The 24,807-nt window shown below is 39.4% G+C and overlaps 1 protein-coding gene across 1 annotated transcript in view; it reads right to left on the reverse strand.

Moving 5' to 3' along the window:
• The window catches only part of Hpse2 (heparanase 2 (inactive)), a 548,186-nt gene extending 525,067 nt beyond the window's left edge, over positions 1–23,119 (reverse strand). The window contains exons 1-2 of the mRNA XM_021192975.2: positions 22,750–23,119; positions 19,464–19,621 (exon numbers count right to left, since the gene is read on the reverse strand). Of these exons, the coding sequence (XP_021048634.1) occupies positions 19,464–19,621; positions 22,750–23,039 (448 nt within the window). The 5' untranslated portion in view covers positions 23,040–23,119. The remainder of the gene's footprint in view (positions 1–19,463; positions 19,622–22,749) is intronic.
• Between the last annotated feature and the right edge of the window lie 1,688 nt (positions 23,120–24,807).

The following is a 24,807-nucleotide window of genomic DNA, read 5'->3' on the forward strand; positions in this document are numbered from 1 at the left end:
ATTTCCCCAACTAAAGCTCCTTTCTCTGTGATAACTCCAGCTGTGTCAAGTTGACACAAAGCTAGCCAGTACAGGGGTGTACCACAATAATAAAACAAACCGTGAATGCTACTGCAGCCTATCTGTAGGAGTCTCTCCTAAACTACCACCATTCTCTAGAATCTCTGCCTCTTAGTGAGGACCCTTGTGTCCCTAGCTCTTTACTGCTGTCCCCCTCAACCTTTCCTCCTTAGCTCATCTCCAGTTCTCTAGGTCACCCATTGATATAAACACTTTCAACCAATATGGCAGTTTGAATAAGAATGCTGCCCCCAGGCTCATATGTTTGAATGTTTGGTCCCCAATCAGTAGAACTGTTTGGAAAGAATTAGGAGGTGTGTGGCCTTGCTTGAGTAGAGGTGTCAATAGGGGTGGGCTTTGAGGTTTCAAAAGTCCATGCCAGCCAGACCCAGTCTCTCTCTGTCTGCTGCCTGTGGATGAGGATCTAAGCTCTAAATTACTGCTACAGCTCCATGCCTGCCTGCCTGCCTCCATGCTCCCTACCATAATGGTCTCGGACTAAACCTTTGAAATGGTAAGCAAGCCCCAATTAAATACTTTGTCTTGCAAGTTTCTCTTGTCTTGCTGTTTTATCACAGCAAAAACAAAACAAACAAACAAAAAACAGTAACTAAGACAACTAGGGATCTCACACATACCACACTTGCCTATGACCCAGATTGGGCAACATCAACAAAAGAGAGAAAAACATACACATAAAAAAAAGAAGACCTGACATCTATACCAAGAAACACTTCAATCATTATACCTTAAGATGCTTAGATCCCAACAAGACACAACCATGAACATCCAAGGCCATAAGCTTTCTCCAGAAGCCAGTAACCCTACAGCAATGGATCCTGAAAAATGCAATCTACATGCAGCACAAGTCAAAGACTTCAAAATAGCAAGAGGCAAAGAAAGGAAATATGAATAAATTCCTTAATAAAAACCATAAAACATGAACAGTTTTGTGAAAATATTAAAAATAATAAAATAAAAAAATATATTTTAAGTCATGAAACAAAAAAAAAAAAAAAATGGAATCACTAAAGAAAACCCAAAATGAAATAAAACTTGAAGTGAAAAGAAAAAGGATGTCAAACCAAAACCTCAGAGGGAAGTCTCACCAACAGATTTTAAGACAAGGAAGAGAGAATGATGGGTCTTAAAGACAGGTGTAAGAAATTAATAGCTCAGAAAAAATGTTAAATTTTAAAAATTCCAGTCACATTACACATACCTTAATCCCAGCATTCAGGAGGCAAAGACAGGTGGATCTCTGAGTTTGAGGCCAGGCTGGTCTATAGAGTGAGTTCCAAGACAGCCAGGGCTACAAAAAGAAACCCTGTCTTAAAAATAAAAATAAAAAAAAAAATTTAAAAAAATCTCTTTCTCACACACACACACACACACACACATATTTCAGGCATAGAATAAACCAGAAAATCTTGAACAGTATGAAAAAGCCAAATCAATAATAGGGATGGAGGAGGAGACAGACACCAAGATCAAAGTCATGAAAATATTTTTAACAAAATTATAGAAAAATACTTTCCCAATCTAAAACTGGAGTTATTTATCAAGCTGCAAGAAGCATATAGTACACAAAATAGACAGAATCAGAAGGAAAACTATCCATGAAACATAATAATCAACACATTAAATGTACAAAACAAAGAAAATATATTTAAAGCTCTAAGGAAAAAAGATCAAGTCACAGATAAAGACAGCCCATTAGAATAATGCCTGACTTTTCAGTGTAGACTTTGAAAGCCAAAAGGGACAGGACAGGTGTTCTACAAACTCTGAGAGACCACAGAGTACAATACCCAGCAAAACTATCAATCACAACTGGCAGAGAAAGGAAAAAATTCTATAATAAAACAAATTTAAGCAATTTCAATCTACTAATCCAGCTCTAGAGAAGGCACTAGAACAAAAAAATCAGTATGAAGAGGTTAACTATACCCATAAAAGACACAAGGAATGAATAATTTCAAAACAGTAAATCAAAAGAGGTGGAAAAACATAACAAAATAACAAATATCAATAAATACAGTTCATTGATAACTCAATATTAATGAGACAATTAATTAATGGTCTCAAATCACCAATAAATGATACAGACTAACAGATTGGGTTTAAAAACAGGATCCTTCTTCTACATCCAAAACCATACCCAACTAGATTATTTTGTGTCAATATGTAAAAGGTATACTGTCAGAAATGGGTTATATTATGCTAAATCACTGGCCAGAGGGGTCCAATGGAACCTTCAAACATCACAAGCTATGTCAAGGCTATCAGTTGCACTCCACACCTATGGTAAGAGCCTTCTTACTCTAGAAGACAATGCTCACTTATGCCATCACACACAAAGAGGTCAAGCTGGTGCCAACTAGTAGCTTCATCCCTACTGACTAGAGCTCATGATATTGGAAAGTACTCTGTATACTACCAGAGGAGAAAGAATATATTCAACAAAACTGGAAAATCTAGATGAAATGGATGATTTTTCTAGACACATACCATACGCCAATGTTAAATCAAGATCAGGTAAACTATCTAAATAGCCCCAAAGTCCCTAAAGAAATAAAAATAGTCATTATAAATCTCCCAACCAAAAACAAGCACAGGGCCAGACAGTTTTAGTGCAGAATTCTACCAGACCTTCAAAGAACTAATACCAATATTCCTCACACTACTCCACAAAATAGAAACAGAAGGAATACTACCAAACTCATTCTATGAAGCCACAGTTACTCTGATACCTAAACCACACAAAGAGCCAACAAAGAAAGAGTTCAGTCGAATTTCACTTATGAATACTGACGCAAAAATACTCAATAAAATTCTTGCAAATCAAATCCAAAAACACATCAAAACAATTATTCACCACAATCAAGTAGTCTTCATCCCAGGGATGAGAAACTAGAAGCAATCCCACTAAAATCAGGGACAAGGCAAGGCTGCCCATTCTCTCCCTATTTATTCAATATTGTACTTGAAGTTCTAGCCAGAGAAATTAGCCAGAGCAATTAGACAACAAAAGGAGCTCAAGGGAATACAAATTGAAAAGGAAGAAGTCAAGGTATGATAGCAACCCAAAAAATTCTACCAGAGAACTCCTACAGCTGATAAACAACTTCATCAAAGTGGCTGGATATAAAAATTATCTCGAACAGATCAGTGGCCTTTCTTTATACAAAGGATAAACAGGCTGAGACTCAAATTAGGGAAACAACACCCTTCACAAATAGCCACAAATAATATAAAATATTTTGGCTTAATTCTAACCAAGCAAATGAAAGATTTGTATGGCAAGAACTTCAAGTCACTGGAGAAAGAAATCGAAGAAGACTTCAGTAGATGGACATTATTACTGATGCCATGTTGTACTTGCAGACAGGAGCCTAGCATGTCTCTCTTCTGAGAGGCTCTACCAGAAGCTGACTGAGACAGATGCAGATACTTACAGCCAAGCACTGGTCTGAGATCAGGGATTCCTATGGAAGAGTTAGAGGAAGGACTAAAGGAGCTGAAGGGGATTGCAACCTCATAGGAAGAACAACAGTATCAACTAACCAGAACTCCTCAGAGCTCCCAGAGGTTAAGCCACCAACCAAAGAGCATACATGGGCTGGTCCCATGTATAAATGGCTGATTAATATATGAAAATAATGTTTATTGCTACTAACCATCAGAGCAATGAAAATTAAAACCACAGTGAGATCATAACTTCTAGAGTATCTATTATCAAGAGACTGAAGGCTAGGAGGTGCAGCTTACTGGCAGAACATGCTCAGAGCCCTGAATTCAATCCCCAGCATTGCATGAAAACAGGATGAAAGGTAAGGAGTGGCAAGGATATGGGAACAAGGAAACCTTTGGAGAGTGTTGAGGAGAATGTAAGATAGAATAACCATTGTGTAAAACAATGCAAATGTTCCCCCAGAATATTAAAAATGTAGCTACCATAAGACAAGCAATCATTATACCAGATGTAGATAGATAAAGAATAGATAGATAGATAGATAGATAGATAGATAGATAGATAGATAGATAGATAGATAGACAGACAGACAGGTGGACAGTTAGACAGATGATAGATAGATGGATAGATGGATGGATGGGGGTAGGATGTATGGGTGGATAGATAGATGAGTGGGAGGGAGGGAGGGAAGGTGGATAGATAGATAGATAGATAGATAGATAGATAGATAGATAGATATTCAAAAGAAATTAAATGAGTATGTTGGAACATCTCCACTCTTTTATTCATTGCAGCAATAGTCAAGATATACAATCTCTATAGATCTCTATCAATGGATAAAAAAAATGTGAAAAATATTTATGTGTATAATTCCAATACATGAAAAAAGTAAATTACCATTTATTATGTTCTTTAAAATCACTATGAAGTAATGCTATATGTACGTCATACATCAAAGCATCAGCATCTCTGGCTCCAATTAGAAGGCTTTAATTAGCAGAAGGCTTAATAGCCCAGAAACAGACCAAAGGTTAAAGACACCAAAGGCATCCAAACAGGCTGAGAAGAGAGCTGACACGACATTTAAAGGAGTCTGTATACTCATAAGATTAACTAATAGGAACATCTTTTTAGAGAAAAGATTGGATAAGAATGGATTTTTTATTTTAAAGATTAAAAAATAAAGTAATTTAAATTATTATACTTGAGGAAGAGGAAAAAAACTTCTGAGGAAGTCACTAATAATAAGTTCCTTCATAATCTCTGATACAGAGTTACACAATGATTACACAGACCTTATCTTGCCATGAACTCCATAACTATACCACCTAAGACCTCAAATATCATGACCAAAGGACAGCATCTTATTTCATTAAGGTTTGGGGGAAGCAATTCCTTTGAGGTATACACACACTTAACTGCAGTTTGAAGTAAATACCTTACTCAGTGTCACTGTCAATGGAAAGAGGCAATAAAATGAGATGAAAAGGTTTATGTTCTTCCTTGAGCATTTGTGCTCTGAGCTCATGTTTTCAGAAAAAAAAATCTGAAAGTGTTGAGAATTAAGTATTAAAGACAGTCTCCCAAAGAGGAGAGAAGTACAATGTCTTGGTTCTGCTACTTATTATCTATATAGAATTTAACTCCTCTAAGCCTCAATTTCCACTTCCATAAAATGGGAATAAATAATAACAAAAACAATAATGATGAAGAAGAAGGAGGAGGAGGAGAGGGAAAGGGAGAAGGAGGAGGAGAGGAAGGTGAAGTGTAAGAAGAGGAAGAGGAGGAAGAGGAAGAGGAGGAGGAAGAACAAGAGGAGGAGGAAGAACAGGAGGAGGAAGAGGAGGAAGAGGAGGAGGAGGAGGAGGAGGAGGAGGAGGAGGAGGAAGAGGAGGCAGCACTTATCCCTCTGGGGCATTATGAAATTTTAAAATCATGACAGGTGTGGTGGTGGTGTATGCCTGTAATCCAAGCATTTTGGAAGCTAGGAGAAGACAACCATGAATTTGAAACATGCCTGAATTACACTTCAAGAACATAACCAAAAACACTAAAAAAAGAAAAAAAAAAAAGGAGTTCAACTAAATTGGAGCTAACTGTAATAAGGGTAATAAGGGACTTGCCTATAATATATACTTTTAAAACTTTAACAACTTTATACGTTAAAAAAAAGCAAAAGAATTGAATAGGCATTTCTCACAAATGGGCAAAAATACAAAAGAAGATGCTGAATATCATTGTCCACTGGTTACTATAAATCAATACCATTTCATAAGTACTAATGTTGCAAGATATTTGATCACACTGTGAATCTCAAGATTATGTTACTGGAAAAACCTGATTCTAGTTGTGTGGATCAGCGTTAGCACATATCTTTAATCCCACTGGCTGGAATACAGACACACCCTTAGTTCACACCTTAAATCCCAAACAATGAAGATAAAAGTTAGTTTGTAGAAGGAAGCATCCATGTTTGAAAGTGATGTCTCATTGAGTGGCAGACAAAGTGATGAATCAGAGAAAGACTTGACAGGATAGGATATGACCAACTTTCACCAGTAGAGGAAGGGGAAGCTACATAAGAGAGCAGTGCAAAGGGAGGAGGCAGTTTTACTGGGACAGTTGTACAGAGGCAAGCTGCAGAAAGAACAAGCACACCAGACTGAATACACCAGAAAATGAGAAGGAGCCAGAAGATTAGAATGTATTACCAAACTTAATATGAGGCCAAGCAGAGCAATTCAAGAAAAGCTGAGAGAAGCCAGATTGAATCAGTTAGCATGGAGAGGAATTGTGAGCCAGACTGCTAAATTAAAACAGCTAGCCAGAGCTCAGAAAGAAACAAGGAAGGGGCAAGTCTAAGAACTTAAAAACATTCTAGGCTTAGATTAGATTGTACAGAGGCTAGAAGCTTCCAGGACTGGGCCTAGGTTATCAGACAAAAGCAGTAAGCCTCCAAGATGACAATTATATTTGGTGAATAAAAGATATATTTATATACTAAGAATTTCTAAAATCACACAAAGACATGAAAGCAAAACTTTGTACCTTTTGGTTCAAGTATAAATAGTACAATCATTGGGTGTGTTTATAAGTTCTTCAAAAGTTTAAACATAGAATTACTATGTGACTCAGCATATAATTCTACTCCTTGGTACATATCCAAGAAAAAGGAACATTCATGTCTAACCAATAACTTACATATAAATGTTCATAAGCAGCATTATTTATGAGAGTCAAAAAAAGAAACTCCAGTCTCCATTAAGCTGATAAATGGATAAACACCACACTGTGTCTATATGGTTGGTTGCAATTTAGTCATAGAGAGAAATCACATACTGACATGTGTTAGAACCAGGATGAACAGTGAAAACAATGTGCTAAGCTTTAAACTGTCAATCACAAGCTAGATGTGGTGGTTCAGGCCTTGAGTTGCAGCCCTTGGGAGGTAGAGGCAGGCAGATCTCTGTGAGGTTGAGGCCAGCCTGGTCTATACATAGCAAGTTCTAGGACAGCCAGAGCTATTAAAAACCCTGTCTCCAAAATAATCAGTCAGCAAGTATTATTACACACTATATGATTCATCTGAAATATTCAGAAAGACAAAAAGATTAGTGGATTAGTGGTTACCTAGCATTGGGGAAACAGGAGAGTTATGAGGAAGTAGCTAAGGACAAAAAGGTTTTCTTTAGAGGTTTAGGAAATGTTCTGAAATTACAAGGAATGGGTGCACAAATATATATATATATATATATATATATAATTGATAATAATCACATGGATTTTCAATTTCAAAATTATGAAGCCATTCAAAAGTGAAAAGTTTTTTAATCTTATCAATAGTCTCATGACCCAAATTATAGTTCCAAACATTTTCAACAATCAGAAACAACAGTAAATTTATCTGACAAGTTTTGAACAATAGCCTACAATACAGTATATTTAATAAGCCTGCCATCATCCCTAAAGCAAAATGGATGGAACGCTCCACCCAGCTCCCATCTACTGTTGTCTTTCAAGAAAAGCATGCTGCCTTCTGGCTACTGTCTATGTCAATGTTAGTATCCAATAGCTCAGCTTTGCTGCTCCAAGTGTGGTCTGCAACTAGCAGCATAAACATTGCATGAAAATGTGTCAGAAAGTGGCAACTTGCTTCTAACCAAATCCCAAATGATGAATATGCAGGCATTCTAAAATATTTGGCTACACCTGGGCTCTAAATTTGCTTTTCAGTATGGCTAAGGTATCTTAGACAAATCACTTCATCCAGAGATTCTTACACAGGTGTGTACTTTAGACTCACAGGGGAAGGGATTTGGTTTTTATATTGTAATACTAGAGCTACTCCCTGCAGACTAACTTAATTTGCCTAGGGCCCAAAGTTTTTAAAGTTTCCCTGGCTAATTCTAATGAGGAGTAAGAAGTGGGAAGCGGTGATTAACTTCTCTAGTCTTAAATCGAATGAGACAATTAGTAAGTACAATGCTCCATTGGGCAGTGAGAACAAAAGCTGATCACCTTCGAAGAAATTGCAGTGTTCAATGCCTGGGACATTTAAGTATTCAATAAATGGTATTACAGTCGAACTTACAAACTAAGAAATAAATACTTCTGCAGCAGAGGTAAGGTGAGGAGACTGGGAAACACTAGCATGGGTCCCACAATACAGGTAGCTAGCTGCTGCAATACAATCGTACATTATCCTCAGGACAAAGTCTCTTCTTGATGCAAAGCCGATTGGCACTTCAAGGAAATACAGTGTCAAATAAGGGGCAAGTCACCTCTCCAAGGTGTCAGGAAGGCCACCGCTGTACTTGCAGTTTATTGGTGGAGAATGAGGGAAGACTGGGTCAGTAGTTCTGTAACACAGGAAATCCCCTTCGCACACCTTCCTGATTTACACTGGTTTCTGATACACACCACATGTGTCTTCAACTCTCCTTTCTGCCCCCACTCCAAGGTTTCAATTGTTCAGCTCCACATCTAGGTGATGAAAACTTAAAACCTGTGGTTATAACATCTATGAGAAAGTTCATTTTGAAAGCTTTCTAAATTTCTACTTTACTGCCATGAGGAAAACAGACGAAACAAAAGACCTCAGTCATCCACTAACACAAAAAACCTTAGTGAAGACATTTAATAAGTGTAAGTTTTCTGCTGCAAGTTGTTGAAAGTCCTGGCCTTTGGACTGTGGTGCCAGTCACTGGTTTTTACAAATGTTCTAGGAAACAATAGCATGTATTTTTCCAGTGGTTTTAGGTTACATGTTCAGTTTCACCTACGGATTTTAACTTGGCTAAGTCTGGCCTGGAGTTCCTTTTGAATCTAAATCTCACCGGATTTGCTTAAAGTCTACTCCTCCAAAGGATTCCTAACAATTGGACAAGGAAGTCTACAATCTCGTTTTCAATAATTATAACAAAATTGACACCCAGTTGAGAATAGCATACCTATCTCAGACCAATGAGAGATATAAGATTTATCTCAGTCATGAGTGTTTCTCAAGTAGTAACGATGTCACCAGAAAGCTCAAGTTCTAGTTTCAATTCTGCTTACTCACTACAGTAAAGAAATCATACACCTCTTCCCTTTTGTTAAGTTCATTATAACAGGTAATTAATGTCTTCCTTTGTAAAACCTTTAAATTATTTGCTGGAAATATCAGCAGGGATTCTAGCCTCTCACAGGGCAGACTCAATCGCCTCCACACTCTTTCTGTCCTCTGTACTCCTACCTGCACCCCAGGCTCAGTCCTTATCTAAATGCTCTGTGGGAGTTGGCTCCTAAATCTCGTAAGAACACCATTCTGCAACCTTTGTTTTATATTAATTTATTTATTTATTTTGGAGTTTTTCAATAAAAAATAGCTCACAACCCTCTCAGAGAAGTGATTTTAGGCCTACTACCACAGAACATATCACTGTGCTAGGAAGCAGTGGGGAAACCACAACCTGGAATCAACCAATCACTAGCGTTATTTCTTAAACAGCCCGAGACATGCAGAAAATGTAATCTCTTGCTTCCTTCAGTTCTTAATGTCAAGTGGCTACTTAAAAGGTTGTCTATTGAGTTTAGCCCTCAGTAACACAGCGATCCACTTCCATCGTTCCTCCAGTACAAAAGCTCCCAGGCTATGCTCCCCACAGTGGGAACCTGTCTACCAGTAGTTTTTTCTACTCCTTCAGTGTTTCCTAAATAATGGCAATCTTCTCTTTCAGTTGTTCTTGTGTTCCCTGCAATTGTCATTGTGTTATCAACAACTACCGTGTGACTTAATCCACAAGACCTTTGAATATCTATATGAGGCATAGTTATTTTAATACTCCACAGGGTTGAATATATAGCTTTCAGATTCCAGATAAGTGAATGGATAAACAAATTCAATAAATGAAAGGGCAGATCCTTTTGTCTAAACAAAATGTGGGAAACATAGAACTATATTCTAATCCTAGTTGTATTAACTACTTTGTATCTGACTTTTTAACACACAGTAATAGGTTGTGCTCCTTAGTCTTCGCTGACTTGATACAAACCTTGACAACTCTAGAGGAGACAATCTAAATTGAGGGACCGCTTCCATCAGACTGACCTACCAGCATAGCCGTAGGGCATTTTCTTGATTAATAATTGATGTGGGAAGGCTCAGCCCACTGAAGGCAGTGTCACTTGTGGACAGGTGGTCCTCTGTTGTATGAGAAAGCAGACTGAGCAGGTCATGGACATCAAGCCAATGAAGAGTTTCTTCAGGGTCTCTGCTTCAGTTCCTGCCTCCAGGTTTCTTCCTGGAATTCCTGTCCTGACTTCTCTCAGTGATCTACTGTAAGACAAATACACCCGTTCCTCCTCAAGTTGCTTTTGGTCATGGTGTTTTATCACAGCAATAGAAGACAAATTAGAACAGAGATCAATAACTATTACTAACATTATTATTCACCCTGAATCCAGGCTAAAACTCTTTCTTCTAGATTCCTATTCTGATTAATTCAGCTCTTGCTTAATTACCTTCCCCAAACTATAACAACCCTAAAAGCTTTTTCTATATCCTCTGACCTATGACCATCTCCTTTCTTATTCTTATAAATATGTTTTCTGGTGTGTCTTATGAGTCAATGAGTCTGTATCTCACAGAATATTAGAGTCAGACACTGTATAGAGACCATGGAGCTAACTGTCTTCATTTTAAATTTAAGGAAGTTTTCAGAAGAATTAACAACAATTCTAATAGTATATTCTTATTATAAGACCCAAAACTAGCACTACAATCTCTGTAAATCTCACAGAAAGAGACAGAATTTAACAATGCAAGTTTAATGGCTGGCATTATTAAGTTCCTATTCCACAATTTGTTAGCTAGGTGGCTTTGGACAATTACCTGTACCATGCCACAATTTCTCCTTCTGTCAAAGTAAGTAAAGAAGATTTTCCTCAGAGGGTTGATGATAAGATAAACATTTGAGTGTGTGTAAACTGCTTTAAATAGTACCTTTCACATGATAAATGTGCAACAATATTGGGTAATGATGCAATTATTATTGTTATTCAGAGAAACAGTCATTCTTCAAAAAAATCTAAAATTTATATAAATCTGAATAATTTACCTTTTCCTAGCTTTATAATCCCACCTTTCTTCAGTACACTTTATCCTTCCAGAAAAAATTAAAAGAATTGGGTTTAAAATCTAATTCCTTCAACAAAAACACATACACACACATCCATACAACCACTCCCCTCTACCTGCCAAATATATTCGATGCATATCTGAACTGTTTTCCTGTATATACATCTTATTATCAAGCTTTATTTGTAAATTAAGCAAAATAAAATAATAACTAATATTTAAACAGAGCAATCTGGGGCTGAAAAGATGGCTCAGTGGTTAAAGCACTTATTGTAGAAAACCCAAGTTCAGTTCCCAGCATTCTAGTTCACAATCATCCATAACTGAAGTTCCAGGAGAGTGCATCCCTTGAATTTAGAGGGCACCAGGCACACACATGGCACATATACATATATGCAGACAAAGCATACATACACATAAAGCAAAATAAATGCAAAAAATTGAAAACAGAGCAATTTTAAGAGTATCACATGTGCACTTCATTTTTCTAAATATGAAGCTTTTATCTTTCACTTCTCATTATTTGTTCTCTAACACATACACACACACACACACACACACACACACACAAATACATGCATTTAACTTTGTAAATAACAAATCTACTTGAATTTCTATGTGTTTATCAAGCTCAATATGTTTTGATAGATAAAGACAAAAATTATGTATTTAAGTTAATCAAATATAAATTGGAGGCACCTGCACTAAATTAAATTGTATGTGCAGAAAATTTAGAAAAATTTGGAAAATTTGAGAGAGCAACATTAGTGCACACTAGGTTAAGAGTAAGTAGGCTAATGAAAGAGCATAGATTTAGATCTAGGAAAGACACGTGAAAACTTAAATTCTAAAAGGTAAGATGTGGATGCAGGTAGCAGGCATACCATCAATCGTGTACACAAGTAGAAGACCTAAGCAAAGATTAGCCTGAATAAAATCAAAAGATGATACCAGAAATTACTATAAAATTGCAATGGCTATGTAAGGCCATAGGACTCTGAGAGTATTGTTCATGTTTTAGGCCTCAAAACCTAGCACAATCTTAGCATATCATTGATAATCAAACAACATTTATTGAAATAAGAAATATTACTATTTTTCACTTTATCTAAGTGAAAACTGAATGGATTTGAATTCTGATAGGAACATGAAAGACAAAAGACAAAGGAATTCAACAAATTTTCACAAGCTATTCATACTGGAATGTGTATATTCATTTTGTCTAAATTGTCATCCATAGACAAATGCATAAAATAAAATGCCAAATTTTCTCGTTTTCCCATCTCCTCCTTCTTCCTCCCTTCTGCCCTACCACACAGGAGTGCTGAGAACAACTGAGAGAGGCCTAAGAAAGCACTGATGAGCTGATTAACATCTAACCCACTCTAAAGAACTCTCACAGAAAGCTCCTGCCACTAAGAACCCTAACTAACCTTGGCAGCCTAAACAAGCCAGGGATATTTTGAAGGAAAAAAAACATAGTTTTCACAAGGTCCCTATCTCCCAGGACTTATGCTAAGAGAATAAAATATTTTAATAAATTTGGCAGGTAAAATAATGTTTGGTATGAGTAACAGTGTTATAGTTTATGTAGTACAAGAAATTTGATTACTTGAACCTGTGATAACCTGACAGCCATACCTGCTCTTCATTTATTTTCTCTGATTTGATAGATCTGAAGTATAACATGGTGGCAAATGCTTATAATCTAAGCTATCCAAGATGTTGAGGCAGGAAGATCACAAATTCAAGACAACTTAGTGAGATCATCTCAAAATTAGAGTTTAAGGGGCTAGAGCAGTGGCTCAGCAGTTAAGAGTACATTAAAAGCTAGGCAGTGGTGGTTCACGCCTTTAATCCCAGCAGAGAGGGAGGCAGAGGCAGGCAGATTTCTGAGTTCGAGGCCAGCCTGGTCTACAGAGTGAGTTCCACGATAGCCCGGGCTACACAGAGAAACCCTGTCTCAAGAAAAAAAAGAAAGAGAGTACATTAAACTGTTCTAGTAATGTTCAGTTCCCAGGACCTATGTGAGACATCTCACCACTGTCTGTAACTCAATCTCCAGAGATGTCTGATGCCTCTGGTATCTCCAGGTACCTGCATATACATGTGTGAACTACACAGAGATACATAAACATACACAAAATTAAAATATTTTTAAATAATAAAATTTAAAAAGGCCTGGGCTTGTAGCTCATTGATACTGTCATGGGGTCCAGAGTTCAATCCTGAGTACTACAAACAAAAATCAAAACAAAATGAAAACCACAGGCCTGGAACTAAAGCCTCTCAGTGAATCCAGGAATTAATACAACAAAGCACTAACTGGCTTATGCTCTACAAAGGAAGAAAGTATAACACAGAAAGTATCAAGCCCAGGGCAATGAGCGCTGTAAATAGTCTTGAAATAATTTAAACACTTTAAATAGTTTTTAATCAGCAGCACTCAGGAGGCAGAAACAGGCAGATCTCTGTGAGTTCAAGTCCAGCCTGGTCTACAGAGTGAGTTTCAGGGCAGCCAGAACTACACAATGAAACCCTGATTTGAAAAACACAAAAACTGAAACCAAAAAACCAGTATCAAGCATATTCTAAGGCCTTCATTTTTATAAGCCTGCTACTGTAAGTGAATGAATAATTCAATTTTAAATGATCTATTGCTCTCAAATATGCTTCATAACTCAAACTTTGTCAAGTGCAGGTACTATAACACACTTTAGCTAAAGGGCATAAAGGGCAGAAAGTGTCTTTGAAAGCCCAGGTTGAAATGTGCCCTTGAGCTGGGAATATATTAATGGTTCCCTGGTAGGATACCTACCTATTATGTACTAAGACCCAAGTTTATAATATTCAGAACCATGAGAAAATCTGGGAAGGTTGACAGGCTAGAGAAGGAGGGTGGGAGACAGAAAGGAAGATGGGGAGGAAAGAGGTCCTTTCTGTCTCGGTGAAAAAGACAAAACAACAAAAAACCATTTTTGTTTTCCCTGTAGAGCCAATTCTACTTTTACAATGTCTAAAATTTAAGATTATCAAAATTTGATCTGGATTTAATCAATCAAACTTTCTTACACACATACATTCTTCCCTTTCTTTTTAAATTATGTATTTCATGTCTCCCAAAAAAATGCATTTGAACATCACAAAAGCCAATTTAGATAAATTTCTAGCAACATGAATTTGTGTGGAATCATTTCTCACATGTAGTTTTCTTTTTTAATTACAAAGTTTTCATAATTAGCAGAAAATGTAGAAATGTGCTTTTGCAAAAAATAATCTAACATAGCTCTAATACACGAAGACAACTCTAATGTAGGTTTCCATGCAGCCAGATGGGCTCCTTACTGTCCAGTCATGCGTTAATACCATTCCCCATGCTCTCCCAAGTTAAACAGCTTCTCTCCTGGTCTTTATATCTCTAAAATATACCATCATTCACAAATCCAACCTGACTTGCACCTAAATCTTGCTATACTTGTGCAAACTAATTTATTCTCCTCAGATCCTAATTCTTTGTTGCCTTAGTTGTACTCTTCACACAGGAAAAGAATCTATGAGTATAAGCTGAAACCAGCACTGTCATCTGTTAATAAATATTACAAGGCAGCGTAAATAGCCTGGTTCGCTTTAAAGTGTTCCTTACTTATTTCAACATTGTGTTATGAATTTCTCTCACATTATCACTAACATTCGAACGGTGATTTGGGATACTATCTTTTATTTATTTTATTTTTTTTCATTATTTAGCATAAGAATAAATCTAAAGTAATTAATAATATTTGGTTTTTGCAACTGAGTTCCAAGAAACATGTGAAATGAGATAATGAACACTAAAGCTCAAGGCTATATGGGGACTTCTGACAGCTGTGCTGTTCCTATGTCACATGTCTCTATTAATGAAAAAGGAGCAGAAAGAACAGAAATTAACTACTGATCTTCATTCAAACTGGAAAACTTCTCAGAGAAATGGATCAATAATAGAATTCATGCCATGCCTTAGAGCTTAACAAAGTATGCTTAAATTCATTGTTCAGAATAGCAAAATCTCTCTGAAAAGTCTCCAAGAAAGGAAAAGAAAAGTATAAGAAATTGTGAAAAAGCACTAATATTCCAAGAACTGAAAAATCATACACAGGAACTACAGAAGGCAAACAAGGAAAAGCAACAATGCAAGAAGAAAAGAAGTGTGTACAGTAAGTTACTGCTCGCCCGATGCAAAACTTTAAACTTGACAAAACTGACTTAATGCATAGCCTGGAAGCAAGACAACTTTGATGAACAAAGATAAAAAGTATATATCTGTATATATCTGAAATAATGAAAACTTATTTAAATAGTAGTAAGAATAAACTTTATGGGAACACAAAATGAAGGAAAAAAAGAATCTTTACATATGCCTTGACTCATTATTAATTGGTCACTTTTATCTTCCTGCAGCTTTTCACAGTGCTTTTAAGCCAGTGGGAATATTTACTGAAGATTTATCATGTGTCAATTACATGATAGTTAGCTTCAATCTCCTCCTATACTCTGCATATTAGTTAGCAAGGTAATGGGAAGTTACATGTCAATCTGAGATATAAAGAGCCAAAAGAGCATAAAGAATAAAAAGCATGCCTTCCAGAATAAGAAGAGATCACTTGGAACTTCCTCTTCAAAGGAGATTGTACAAATAAAGAGAATTGCAATGCCCCTTTAAGAATTAGGTGTGGTGGGGTAAGACCTGCACAGAGCCAGGAGAAAGACATTCAAGTAGACATATACTAGCTAAAAAGACATGAGCTCAGTCTAAGAAGGTACTTCAGGGAGATCTGAATAATCAAGGAAGGCCATATTATAAATTACACAGAAACACAGGGTAGCAAAAGCTGAGACTGAATGTGAAAGGCTTTAAACACCATGTAGAAGAGTGCAGAAAGTTTATATAAAAGTCTCAAATAATCAAGACTTTCTAGCAAAAAAAGAAGTAACATGATAAACATAAAATTTTAGAGTTTTTAATATGCATAATAAGTGGCATACATCTTCATTACAGATAAGTTTATAGCCAAAAAGAGAGAGTCATACAAATAAAGACACTGAAGACATACTGAAGAGGGGTAGGCTAGAACAAAACAGACCTAAGAAGCAAAGGTTCGCCCAAGATTGCGTTGTGGGAAACGAGCAAAGCCATCACACAGAACAGAGTCAGGCAAACATGAGAGTCACAGGGCTTACAAATTATTCTGTTTTACTTCCTCCATCATTACCATGCTTATACGAAATTTAAACTGATATAGAAACAATGGCTTCACAAGGTTCAATAAAATGCAATTGTTCTACTGTGCTCCAAAAGCATTTGAAAAATAGAAGCCATATGACTTATTAATTGCATTATTAATTCAAGAGGAAAAAAACCACAACAGAGTAGCAATATGAGTAAATCAACTAGAAAATTATGAGTTTTGCCCAAGCTGCTGCTATGGTTCATTGTACTGATAGTATATCATAAAATTAAAGATTAATCTCTTCTCTAATCATCACACACACACAGCTTCCTTGGCACCTCATTTCCCTCCCAAATTAATTCCTTACTCTTTCTTCACACACTGACTTCAGTCTTTCTTAATCTTAATCATTACTTACTAACATTTTACATTATTAAATATAAATGCTGTAAGAGCCTTTAGCCCTCTCACAGTGCTTTATTATCAATAAAATATTTACAAATTACTTTTTATAATTCTCACAGAAAAAAGTGAAAACCAGGTATTATCAATATCCATGTTATTGAGAAGCAGTAAACCCAGGACCACACACTTAAAAGTGTTAGATCCAGGCCTACATTGTGAGCTTTCTAAGCCCAACCTCCAAATACCACTGGGTTTCATTATGTATTTGTGAGACATTGTTACTCAATATCATGTTTAAGTGAATATGTTTTAATGGCCAAGCATGTGATGCAGAGCCATTTACTACAAGAATCTAATTATTTTGAGTTGTCTGTGGTGATTTCAATTATCACTGGATGAAAACTGACAAGAAAATAGAACGTTAGTAGAATTGTTATTGTACCAAAAAGTTTTTGTCTTAAATTCTGCAATGTAACATTTAACAACAAAGACAACCTGGGTGATTTAAGGATAGTGAGCATCAAAGGGCAGGAATAGGGCATTCCTCCTCTCTTTAACTCTGGTAAGGCCTCAACTGCTGACATAGTTCAGAGCATCCTATTCCCAGGGAAACATAAATCAGAAGGAGTTCAGCTAGGAGCAATAAAGCAGATTAGTGTCTGGATGGGCTGACTTTAAAGAATGTTTTAAAAGAATTAAATCCAGGTAGTCTGTGGGGTTGGTGCCCACACCAAAAATAAGTTATTTTGATGGTATGCGTCTTTAAAAATACACAAGTATCACTGTAAATATCAGCAGGGATATTTAGAAAAAGAAAGCTCAGGAGAAATTTGCAGTCAAAAAAGACAAACTAAAGAGAGGAGAATTCCCTCCCTCAGGCATGGTTAAAAAACTACAGGCCTATGGGTGTTCAGGTGAGGTGGGGAGGAAAGGTCATCCGGTGCTGCAATGATGACCTTGGAGGAGTGGCAGGACTGAACTGGAAGAGACTTTTCTATTCTTGTGTTTTAAGAGTTGTTTTTTTCCTTGTTTTTGTTTTTAATTCTGTGAAGTTTTACAGTCATCTGCCAATTCCCTTTCTCCTCATGATGTCCCTTTAAAAAGGTAAATAAACTGTATTCTTCACTTCAAGCAGAATTCATTGTGTTCAGTGAGGGGTTGGCAGAATTTTAAATGCAAGGTTTAAAGAAAAGAGTTGATTTCTAACATATATTGTTCTTTTTTCCACTCCCAGCAATTTTTGCAGCTTTTAAGTTTTTCCACAAACTAAAAAGGAAGTGGTTTAATGAATTTGAACAAAACTTATCTCATCAGGACATCAATATACCCCATCTCCTGTCTGATGCCAGAGCTGACAGTGGCTGAGAGCTGTGAAACCCTGGCTCTCGCCAACAGAGTTGCTAGTCACAGTGTCTTTTACCTTTCAGTGTCTCATGCTGAGGGACAGCAGACTCTACATGCAATTCACATTTTATAGCAATGACCTTCACCTTTGAAAAGATGGGTTCTTAAACACCTTCACTCTTGGGTAAATTGAGTATGTTTTAGTAATACTTCACACTCAACAAGCTATCATCTTGCCCTCTGTTACTCTGGTGTGTGTGCGCGCACACACACACACACACACACACACACACACTCCTCATTCAGTGGAGTCCAAAATCACAAAGGTATCTCCTTATTCAGGTAACTTATAAGAACAAGTTGTTAAAAAAAAAAATCCCAACGACTCAGAAAACCTGTGCCCAGTTCTTCAAAATAATAATATACTAACCCTGTGAAAAAGAACAGCAGGAGAGAGAGAACGAGAACCCAAAGAGACACCAACGACTCTTTTACCAACTTTAACAGCATGGGTAGCTTAAGATCCTACAATTTCTACCTATCTCTGAAAGAAATTTTATCTCTCTGGTCACACTGAAAATGTCATAAATAGTAACACTAAACCTTTTATAGAAAACGGTTAAATATAATCTTCATTTATCCTTAATAAAAATAAAACTGTTCAAACTTATAATGATTGACCTCTCACACAGGAATAGAATTTGGAACTTTCAAAGCCTTTGCAAGACTTAATTCATCTGATTCTAGCTGTAACAAAGGCTGACATCTGCAATGCCACCGTTAAACTGAGGAAAAACATATGACTGGAGACAAGGCAGTCCAAAGAAGAGAAACCATTGCAAGGATTTCCAAACCTTCCTCAACAATGGAACAACATAAAGGGTGTTATTCCATTAACTTTTAGACCGGGCTTCAAAAAGGTTAACTCTCTGTCTCCCGGTCCAGGAAAACAAGAAATAAAACAAATAAAAGGTACGTGAACCTGGAATTTTAGGAATGGCTTTTTAATAATCTGTGAACCTGATTAAAGCCTCAGAACTAGCCCACAGCAATGTGGCCTACAGGCTCCAGAACTTTGTAGACTAAAGCAGACAGCCTGGACCTGGGCAACCAGCGGAGCTCCCTTTGCATGCTCACCTCAGGAGTCTCTCACCCCCAATGAACCCTAGCCTGCTGCTTCTAGTTTTTCAGGGGAACTTCAAACAGGCTCTGCTCCGAGTCGGCCCCTAAAACACACACACACACACACACACACACACACACACACACACACACAAACACACACACCACAGGGCTGGATCCCACCCCCACCCCAATTTCCTCCAACTCTCAAAATCGGGACCAAATTTCTCACCATCCTCATAGTTTTTGAGATAGTAATCCGGGCCCGGGCCCCCGCGGCTTTTCGCCGGATTTCTCAGGTTCTGGAACTGCAGGAAATCCGTCCTTTTGCCCCCGAAGCGCAGAAAGGCGGGCGAGAGTCCCCGGGCCAAGGTCACCAGACGCTTGGAGCTGCAGGGGTAGAGAAAGAGAGAGGAAAGGATCCCGGGAGAAGGCTAGAGAGCACTGGTCAGGGAGCAAGGCCCCTTCTCACTCCCTGCAGGAGACCTGGTGGGAGATTTATTATCTAAGCCCACTCCAGCTTGCAGTCCGAGCCGAGCGCGGGACTGCTTTGCGGCGGCTTGCTTGTACTGATTCTGCTGCCCGCTTTACCCTCAGCCTTTGGATTCCCTGGGGTTGTTCCCTGACCCCAACTGGCCGCAGCTGCGCCCTCCCACCGACACCTTGATGCCCAACAAACTCATTTCTAAAGGACTGGAGATGTGTTTGTTTCGTGTGTTGGGGCAGCGGCACTTGTGTGGCGAACTTGGGTCAAGGCGCAACTGGCTGGCTTCTGCCACTACCAGGAAAGCGCTCCTGGCACAGACGCTCATAGAGCGGACCGCCAACCTCTGACTGTTGCCAAACTTTCAAGTCAAAGTCCGCGTAGCCTCCATGGCCTCAGGGGCATAAGTAACATGCAAAACGGTAAAACTTGGCCTACTTTGCTAAACCCAGGCACAGCATCTAAAGTCAAGAGGATTTTTTTTAAAATACCAAAACTGATTTTCCGATTCTATTACATTGTAACTGAGTAGCTTCCCAAATCTTCAGGCAGAGAGGTTACCAGAATAATTCCTTGTCTTCCCCACCCCACCCCCCAAAAGTAAAACCTGTGTCTTTTGGCACTTGAAATAATTCATCCTGGTCTCAAGAGAACATTCTCTCCATCACACACACACACACACACACACACACACACACACACTCGCATGCACACGCACGCAAGCGTGCGCACACACGGGGACACACACACACACATTCCCCCCCCCCCGCACAGACGCACACGCCCCACTCCTGGCTCCAATTGGGCTTTATCTTTCTTTTTTCTTGAGGTTTGGTAGCGCCTGGTTTAAAAAAAAAAAAAAAGTCTGGCAAGTTTTGGAACCTGTGTGTCGGGAAATGTTTGAGTACCAGAACAATAACATTTGAATCTATTCATTTTCAGGATTTCCATCAATGGGTTTTAAAAAGCCAACAAGTGCTACTCTGGGAAGTAATTGGGAACCAGCCCTGCAGATGCTGTTAATGCTGAGGAAACCGGCTATTGAAATCCGGGTCCACACATCATTTTTAACGCTTTGCTAGTTCAGGTTGTGAGAATCCAAATCAAAATGGAGACGTTAAAGAGTATCACAAAGGAGTTAAATTCGAAGGGCACAGAAGTAAAAGGAAACTCCACTTTCAGATACTTTTTGGGAAGATACATGTCTACCCTGAGATGGCTTGAAGGTTTGGCTGAGCTCTCCAGGACCGAGATGCAGGGCAGGCGCAGTTTAGGCGTCGCGTGGGCCGGCTGAGCGCAGAAGGGACGTCGGCGTGAGTGCGGCCCCAGGGAAACGCCACATTTCCAATCTTCCGGATAAAGCCTGCACAGCCAATGCAAATGCGCCCCGCCACGGCTTCTTCACCGAAAAGCTGCCTTCCAGAATTTTTCTGCAGCAGGCAAGTATTTAGCGCGAACAAGCTGACTTTTTAAAGGAGGAGGAGGAAGAAAAAACTCGGAGGAGTCGCGCAGCTGGAGCAAAGCAATGCAAGTGGGGCGTGCATTTAGGAAAAGCCCTGTTGCACCCCACATTTGGATGAATTCAGAGAAGCGTTCTGCTGCACAGAAAAGCTTTCAACGATGAAACCCGGTAGTGCAGCGCTGTCCCCGCCCTCCCAACAACTGTACCTTCTGGAACCCCAAAACGGCCTCGCATTGGTGGCGACGACCTCCGAGTCCTTGGCTATGCTACCCTGATCTGGATGGAGCGCTCGGCGCAGCGCCTACAGCTACCTGCTGCGTCCGCAGACCTGAGGCTGAGCGCTAAGGGGCGGGTGCACCCGGAAAAGCAAAACTCTTAAGGGTGAAAAATGCCCACTACAGATGTGAGTCGGACACAGCCTCGGATCTGGAATGGGATGGAGAGCTCTCTAGACTCTTTGGAGGAGCCCAAACTAAGGGTTCAACTTGGAGGGAATTTTCAAAAACTTAACACTTGGATATTCAATATTGCAGAGGTTTATCCTCCCTTTTTTTTCTTCTGTGTGTTTTGTTTTTATTTCCAATGCCCCCCTCTTTGCAACCGCCCCTGATGGGAAGGGGATCAACTGCCTGAATAATAACAACCCGGGAAGAGGGTGAACCCAACTAGATTGCCAGAGACTCAACCTTCAGGTTCCTTATTCCACCACTGCTTTGGGGTTCAAAACCCCCAACGCTTCCCCCTGAGAGTTTCTAGGACCTTTATGGATCGGGTATGATGCACACTACGACCCGAGCAACGATTTTTTTTTTCCCACTGTAAAAAATTAAACTATGCAGTTACCAAGGAAAACTCAAAGAGGAGGGTGGAGGGGGAAGGGCTTCTATAAAAAGTGTCTTACAAAGTCAAGTCTGGTAATGACAGCGGAGGATACAAAATAAAAAAATTTAACTCCAATTCAACTTGCTCACCGCTCAGGACTCTCCTTAAATTCGTTTTCTGTCTGGGAGTGAGAACAGATGAAACCATCTTTCCCTGGCAAATTCCACTTTCATGCAATCTCGCAACTGAACACTCGGACACGCGCACATTGCTTTCTCTCACACACTCAACCACTCCTCTGGAGTCTTTGTTGTTCCAGATCTTCCCTTTTGTAACTTCCCTGAACCTCTTGTTTCTTTTTCAGAAGGGGAGACTAATTGTGGATATATGTAAGCACAACATTTTTTCAGTCATAACTGATAAGTTTCTGAAATGCCTTCTGCATTGCAAACATGTGCATCTTAATAGAAAACACTGCTTTCCTCAATCACCAGTTACAGCCTCACAGCAAATATTCCAGGAGGGGGGGAAACCTCCTTTTTTTCTCTTGGAAAGACAGATCGGTTTGCTGCTGCTGCTGTTGCTGCTGTTGCTGCTGCTGCTGTACCTCCTCCTCTTCTTCTCCTCCTCCTCCTTCTTATTCTTCTTATTTCTCCTCTTTTTTCTTCCCCCTTTGGAGCAGGGGATAGGAAGAGAATGGGGGTGGGGGTACTTAAATGTTTAAATGACTCATCGAAGCCCCTGCCTTACCTTAAGAAATCGAGCCAGCCATCATGAATGATGGAGGGATCCAGCTGCAGAGAGAGGAAGTTCTCATTGACTGTCCTGACTGGGTTCTTGGTGCTCACATCAAGTAGAATCAGGGTCTTTTCCTTCAAACCTGTAGCTCTGTCTACAGGCAAAGGTCTCCTGTTTCCAGCGTGGAAGGAGAGGGAGAGATGGAGCAACAGAGCCAAGAAGAGAGCCACCAGGGCTAGGCACGAGGGGGGGCGGGAGCTGCTGGAGGCCATGGCTTCAGGGAAAGCACAGAGCACCCTCATTAAATCCCTCTGATTTAAACTTCTCTCCCTACTGGGTCTCGATGGTGACTAATTGTCCTTATCTAAAGTGTGTGTCTCTCTGCCCCCCTTCTATCCCCCCCCTATTCTCTTTCGCCCTCGCTCCCTCGCTCTTGCTCGCTTGCTCGCATTTTTTTTTCAGTGTTTTGGTGCTGGTGGAGCGAACTCACGCCCCTAGCCAGCCTTCTCAGCAACTCGTGCCAAGAGTACTGTTCACCAGCACCGCCCCTTTAAGAGATTTGACTGCAGACATTTTTTAACTTTTTAAAGGTAAGGGATGGGGGAGGGAGAAGAAGGGGGAGGGGTGGCCGTTGTGCCCTACTGATTTAACCCGCTAGGGTCAGGAAGCGGCCAGTGGGACTGAAACAGTACTGTGGTACCATCTTGAGTAAGAGCTTATTTTCAAGTCCCCTCCCCAGTAGGCTCTGGGGAAGGTCCTTCACCGCCTGAGGGGCAGTCTGTCCTGACTATTTCTTGCTTACTGTCCACTCTATGCCTTCCTTTTTGGGTTGAAGCAGTAAATGTTGTTAGGTTGTAATGGTTTTTGTTTTGTTTTGTTTTGTTTTGTTTTTGTTTGTTTGTTTGTTTGGGGTTTTTTTGGTTTGGTTTGGTTTGGTTTGGTTTTCGAGACAGGGTTTTCTCTGTATAGCCCTGGCTGACCTGGAACACACTTTGTAGACCAAGCTGGCCTCGAACTCAGAAATCCACCTGCCTCTGCCTCTGGAGTGCTGGGATTAAAGGCATGCGCCACCACGCCCAGCAGGTTGTAAATGGTTTTATGATGAGCAATGTAATTTTTGCCAAGGCACAGAAAGCAAAGAAGAGTCCATGCCTAGGTGTGCAAACCCCTGAACCTTGCAAGATAGCTAGAAAGAAGTTTCTTCTGAATAGGAGAATAAGAGACTAAGGTGTGGGGAAGGACAGTATTCCCAAGTCAAAGAACTCCCTAGTCAGGAGAGTCAAAAAAGAATCAGTATGCTCCATGGCCCTGCTGCTTACTTGTGAGGGAGAGTCTTGAGTTTCCCATACAGGTTATTTTATGGCTTTGGCAACCTACTGGACGGATGATCAAGACACCCTATGTTCATTTGAGTCACTCCTTGGCCAATGTATTCCACTGTAAAAGTCAAGTCTCTCCAATGTCTCCTTGCCAACAACCCTCAGACTCATACTCACCCTTGCAGGGGAGTATGTCTTCCTGATGTAGAAATGTGTTATAGGGGTGTCAAATCCAGCCCCAGGTCAACATTAGAGTGTGCCTGCTTGTAACTCTTGGATACAGATCACCCTGGACTTCCAGATGCACTGCAAACCTCTGTTCTTTTCATTCCCACCCTTAATAGCTTGCAAAAAGTCCCATCCTAGCACAAGGGGAAACAATCCAGCCACAATCACAGGCAGTCATACCCAGTCCCATCTTCAGCTTCTCTCTGGGATACAACAAGTCCTCTATTTTGGCAGATAAAGGGAGCTACTTTATGAAAAATGGGTAAATGAGAGCACCCCAGGGCATTCCTTGATTAAACAGACTCAATGACAGTTGAATGCCGAGCATGGGTGCCCATCACCGCCAAGGTGGAAGCACACTGGGCAGTGTGAGAGCTCAATAAACACTACAATAGCAATCTATTTTCCTTCCTTCAGCCAGAAAGAATTAGCCTCCCTACATAGGACTGGACTAGATTACCTTAAGCTAACATTCCCTAAGGATTCTCTGCCTATCTAAGAACCCCAAATCAGATCACTTAGA

Source organism: Mus pahari, chromosome 1, assembly GCF_900095145.1.
Source record: "Mus pahari chromosome 1, PAHARI_EIJ_v1.1, whole genome shotgun sequence".
Classification (NCBI taxonomy): Eukaryota; Metazoa; Chordata; class Mammalia; order Rodentia; family Muridae; genus Mus; species Mus pahari.